The 6000-nt window shown below is 31.6% G+C and overlaps 1 protein-coding gene across 1 annotated transcript in view; it reads right to left on the bottom strand.

Moving 5' to 3' along the window:
* Window positions 1–3313: 3313 nt before the first annotated feature.
* The window catches only part of AEBP2 (AE binding protein 2), a 63735-nt gene continuing 61048 nt past the window's right edge, over window positions 3314–6000 (bottom strand). Inside the window, exon 9 of the mRNA XM_008707091.2 lies at window positions 3314–5877. Coding sequence (XP_008705313.2) covers window positions 5832–5877 — 46 coding nt within the window. The 3' untranslated portion in view covers window positions 3314–5831. The remainder of the gene's footprint in view (window positions 5878–6000) is intronic.

The following is a 6000-nucleotide window of genomic DNA, read 5'->3' as shown; positions in this document are numbered from 1 at the left end:
ACCAAAACAAAGAGTACACAAATCCTGTCAAGTAATAATAGCATGCCATTTTGCAAATGAAAAAAGACACAAGTTCAACTTCCCCAAAACCACAAAGTCAGTTTTCAGTTGAACAGAGAATCAAACCCAGGCAATTCTCTTAACCCACTCTTCCACCCTAGACTGACTAAAATTTAAAGGTTGATAATATTTAAATATTAGTACAGTGCAGGGAAAAACACATTCACATCCAATTGATAGAGGAGTTTATGCTGGCAGCACCTTTTCAGGAAAACATTTTGGCAATACCAAAACTTAAAACAGACACAACTCTAACTCTTTAAGTCGGCTAATCGTCCCTTCCAGGAGACTACAGTACAGAGATCGCTCCAACTGTATTTTCAAGGATGCTGCTGTATTAATTATATGACAGCAAATCTGTAAACAATTTCAATGTCAACCAATAGGGAATGACTAAATAATTTATGGTACATCATACCTGGCCATAAAAAAGAACAAAGAACTATAGAGGTCTTGAGTAAAAGCCAAATCCTAGAACTGAGTAGGTAACAATTTAAGGAACAAGCACAAGTCCTTTGGGGAAGGACTCAACAGAATATTTATCCAGAGACCAGGAAAGTGTGGTCAGTTGAAAGGGAGGACTTTCACTTTTATCGCTATTTCCTGCACTACTAATTTCTTCATTTTGGCGATTATAATTTTAACAACAAAGAAACTAAAATATATTTTTTACATACTACTGATGTTGAAGACAAATTTTGAATGAAGTGCTGACTGAATTACATTTAAATAGAAAACAAGGTATTTTGGTTGATTTAGGGAAGAGCAGACATGGAGGAGATGCACAGAAACTAAAGTAAGCTTTCTTAACTTCTATAAAGAATGACACTTATGACATTTACTACACTCTTTTAAAGCTATGATGTAGGTATTAAGAAAATATTCAAGTATTAAGAATATAACCAACTAGGCTCTCTTAATTTAGGAAATTCAAGACCTAACCTAGGAATCTTCTGACTTACTCTTCTGCAACACTTGATAGTTATACTAAACTACATACACTGGGCCCAGCTACCAAGAGTAAATGTCCACATTTTACAATCTACTATTATTCCCTTGCTACACAGTCTCTAAGAAAACTGTTTTTCTAAAAGGAAAAAGGCCCAAAATGTAATAAGCTTACGCAAGATGTATTAGGCATAAATGAATTCCTGAAATGGTTTTAATAGGAAATATAAGTCCTTGGCAATTTCTTAATAAATGCATAAGATTTGTAACACATAGATTTTTCTTTAGCAGAAGCATAAAAATACTGAAGAGGAATAGGTCCTTTGGGGGACAATGCTCTGGGACCATGACAAAATATTTAAATAAAGAAATCAAATACTGGGTAATTCCTTCAAAGTAGTGTTATTACTTAAAAATGTTACTCATAGCACTAGGTATTACATGCAACTGATAAATTATTGAACACTACATCTGAAACTATATACTGTACGTTGGCTAATTGAATTTAAATGAAAAAAATGTTATTCATAGAAATTGAGGTCTTATTATAAAAAAAAAAAGGGAGCTCTACCAAAAACTAAATTGAGCCTTTTTAGTAAAAATAAACCCAAAATGGTCACATTACAACCGAATATGTAAAAACATAATAACATCAATAATCCTTTATACTGAGAATGTTCATACAAACTGAAGTATAGCGCCCTTTACAGGTTCATAAATAAAGGTACATAAACACTATCACAGTGTGGTTTAAGCCGGGTTGTTTCAACCTTACTAGTGTTTTATGGACTGATTCTCCAAAATACGTTTCTGCAGCAAGTACTCACCTATAACGCTCTTTCAACAAATAGACTGTTTTACAGACTATTTTGGGCCCTGTATCATGCTAGGGACTGGCTATGGCAGAAGAACTAAAAACAACTTTACAGTGGTATTACAATGTACATTTATTTCCTCTCACACACTGAGAAAAGCAGTTTGGTATAGTGAAAAGAATACTGACCTAGAAAAAAATATAGTTAATTCCTACTGTAGCCACTTATAATTCCTTTTTAATTTTCAGAGTAATAGAATCATGTATTATACACCATGCAAACCTGATTCAGAAAATAAATTGGACTATGTAAATATTTTAAATTTTTTAATTAAAAATAAAAATACAGCATTTCATTACATTTTTAAGGCTCTTGAGGCTCATAACCATTAGAAATGACAAAATACTCTAACCTAAAAAGGAAAAAGAACGCTGCAGACCCTTAATTATATTAAAGCTGTTGGGGCACCTGGTTGGCGCAGTCGGTTAAGCGTCTGACTCGGTTTCGGCTCAGGTTGTGATCAGGGTAGCGAGATTGAGCCCCGCGTCTGGCTCTGCGTTCAGTACAGAGTCTGTTTCAACTCTCTCTCCTGCTCCCTGCCCCTCCCTCCTCAAATAAATCTTAGTAATAATAAAGCTGTAGTGCTGGAATTATAAAATCCTCCACCAGGTCACAGATTCTTTAAGAATTAAGAAAGAAAAATATGTTTTCTAATAAATTTTATCCTTTTAAGAAATAGTCTCTACATTTTCTCAAAGAATATTTTTCATTTTCAAAATGTACCTAAATTACTTCTCCCCAAAACCCCAAAATATTCTGGTTGCCTGGCTAGTTTGGTGAAGCATGATGAGACCCTTGATCTCAGGATTGTGAGTTCAAGCCTCGTGTTCGGTGTAGAGATCACTTACAAATAAAGCCTTAACAAAACAAAACTCCAAAACATTCAAATGACATACAGGATTTAACTGCCTTTCTAATAAAGACTGTATGTTTATTAGCATCTCCTTGTAGGTCTGCAAACCTAGGCCTTGTTTTACAGATAAATATCAGTTTTTCATACTGAGAAGCTACCTAAGAATTTGTGTTTGCCTTTTAAAGAATTATTCAGAGGTATTAAGACTTAAAAAAAAAAATTAAGTATAAAGAAAGCCCAACTATTTTACAGACTTCAACCGTATCTTCCCATTCTAAATGTTATCTGAGCATCTAACACTTCTGTTAATCGTATATTATTAAAACAAGAATTCAAATAGCAAACAATAAAAGATGTTTCAAATAATTGTGGCAAATTCTATCCTTTTAAGAGTACTTGTATATTTAAAACATTTTATTAAGGTGTGAGAGGGAAAAAAGTTTTACAAAGATTTACTGACATGATTATCAATGCTTTCAGAGTAAAACAAATCTTAAAATACGCATTGAGAGTTAATTACTCTTCATCTTAATTTTCTTTCATCTGAAATTCAGAAGTCATGTGTGTCCACTTTAGGGAAGATTTATATAGGAAAAAGTTTATTAGAAAAATAAACAACTTTAAATTTTACAATATTTTCTACTTCCATAATTATTTTATATAGAGCAGATGTGTCTTATGGTTTAAACATAATCTGATTTACAAAATCTCATTTAGTCCTAAGGATACAAAAACACAAATGGTGAAATGTTGGTAACTACTAAGAAATTCAAGTAAACTTTTTTTTAAAAAACACCATTTGTTGCAGGTACCTAATATAGCAATATTTACTGAAAAGTATAAAGGACTTTCACTGAAATTTACTGTACTGGCTTAATACCAAATTTAATACTATCAGATTAAAATGTAGATTAATGTGTGTGGCCTAGGCTTATTTTTCAAAAATTTATCAGCTATACCAGGAACTGGCAAATTTTTTCCTTAAAACACCAGAGATTAAGTATTTTAGGTTTGCAGGCCTTAAGTTCTCACTACTCAACTCTGCCACTACAGGGAGAAGCAGTCATAGACCACACGTACATGAACGGATAGGCCTGTGGGCTGCAGTTTGCCTGCTGCTGACATATACAATGGATTCTGAATAAGAGACTGATAATTTCAGGCGCCATATTACGAATATGTCATATATGGGGGTTAGGAGGAAAAATATAAATGGTAAACATCACTAAATGAATTATTTTTGGTTAAAATTTTCACACTTATTTCCCAATTGCATGTCTATATACATGTATATATACAAGTTATAAAACTATTTCATTTTAATTCCATATTCTTTTTGGTGTGTTAATACAGTACCAGACCTAAGTCAGATAAGCAGCAAAGTACCACAAGTGACTGAGTACTCAGAGGCTAGCTAATCAATAACCATGAAATTTGGTTCTGACATCTAAATATTTCCAAACAATGAAAAAACGAATTTATTTGCTGTGCCCTTAAAGAAAATATGAGATGTATATTTCAGAGGTCGTTTTAAAATTTAATTGAATTGTTACAATTCTGAAGCTAAATGTGATTTGCTTTGTTTTATTAGAAAAAATACTCAGGCAAGGTCTACAATCATCGGTCAATTAAGAATGACTTACAAGAACATGAGGCAATAAAATAAAAAATACAGGTACAAACTATATATCTGAAACACTTCTATTTGGCAATTTTATAACAAATCAAAATTTTAAAAGAACAAAGGAGATTGTAGATTACTTCATAGATACAGAATAAAGCAATTGATGAAGTGCTTAAGCAAAAGAAAAAAAAAAGTAAAACACACTGCTTTTCTTTTCTTTTCAAAAATAAAATCACATTTGCTACAGATCAAATGGATAATACCCTTATTAAACAACCATTCCAGAATGTCTTATAGTAGCAGTGCTTTTATTTGCACTTCATTTAATTTTATATGACTCATTTCATGTATATAGCTCTTTACCCCACTGTTAACGAATAAAGTCTCCCATAATTTTTACTATTTTTAAAATTTTTTAAAAGTAAATGAGAAATGATTTATGTATCATGGAACCTTTCCCATTTTGGAACCAAAGGCTTAATTCTATATTTTTGTCTATTCTTTTCTTTAAAAAATTTAGTGTAAAAACTGCTGGTTTTTATATCAGTGTAGTAAAGTGAAAACTCCTCAATCAGGAGTATTTTCTGCAGTTTGACTGCATATAACCACATATACTTTACAATATGTCCTTCCAACAGTAAGGAAATAATTGATTTCACGGTCACTGTCAGAAATGAGTGCCATAATTCTATTATGGGTATAGGTCCTCCCTCAAAGACTTTCTGGAAGGATGTTCAATGTGTTTTGTTCTTATAGATATTAACAGTAGTACATAGTCCCTTAAGTCTGCAAAGACATTTATTGTTAAAGAAGGTGCTTTATTAACAATTCCTCTGGCAGCACTAGTGAATTACAATATCCTTCAATATTATTTCTACCCATAATATATACATTTAACTTTCATGCCTCTAGAAAAACATCTACAGTACATTTCATAATATAAAAATATATTACAAATCTGCTGAATTATTTACAAGCAATGTTCTATTATCTCTATGCAACATTTGTTTGATACAATACTAACAAGTTACACATATTTCCATTTCTGTAAGTTAAAAAAAATCCATATGGCTTCTTGCTTACCAAGCAAGAAAGTGATTTTATTTTCCTTTTCAAAACCAACTTTGGTGCATAAAGGATTCAGTTTGAAAATACTTAAAAAACAAAAACAAAAACCACAATTTTTCTTATGTTAAGAAAAAACTCATAAACCAAATGTTTTCCTCAGAAAAAAAAAATTAGAGGCTTATATAGGTTAAAATGAAAATATGAGGATTATTCAAATAATTTGAAATAGAGGTTTTTCAAAAACCGTTAACAGATTAGTTATATAGGTAAATATTAACATACTGTACTCCATGAGAGAACCCTAGTCCTGAAAAGGGAGCCACCAGACATACTGCAACACTCTTTAACAGAAATTTTCAGCCCTAATTCGATAGACGAATTTTTAGTTGATTGCAAATGTCGTTCACTGTTTGCTTAAATACAAATTGAACACTTTTCTTATCAGAGTTCTGCAAAAGAACACAAATGGCAACCAATCACATCTATTTATCATAATTGAAAGGTAAATTATCTCTTGATAATTTTCATTGTCTAAGTATTTCCTAATATGACTTCAAATCAATAGACACTGT

The sequence above is a fragment of the Ursus maritimus genome, unplaced genomic scaffold, assembly GCF_017311325.1.
Source record: "Ursus maritimus isolate PB19 unplaced genomic scaffold, ASM1731132v1 scaffold_26, whole genome shotgun sequence".
NCBI lineage: Eukaryota > Metazoa > Chordata > Mammalia > Carnivora > Ursidae > Ursus > Ursus maritimus.
Note: the sequence above shows the minus strand (reverse complement) of the source record. Positions and strands in the feature narration are given on the sequence as shown.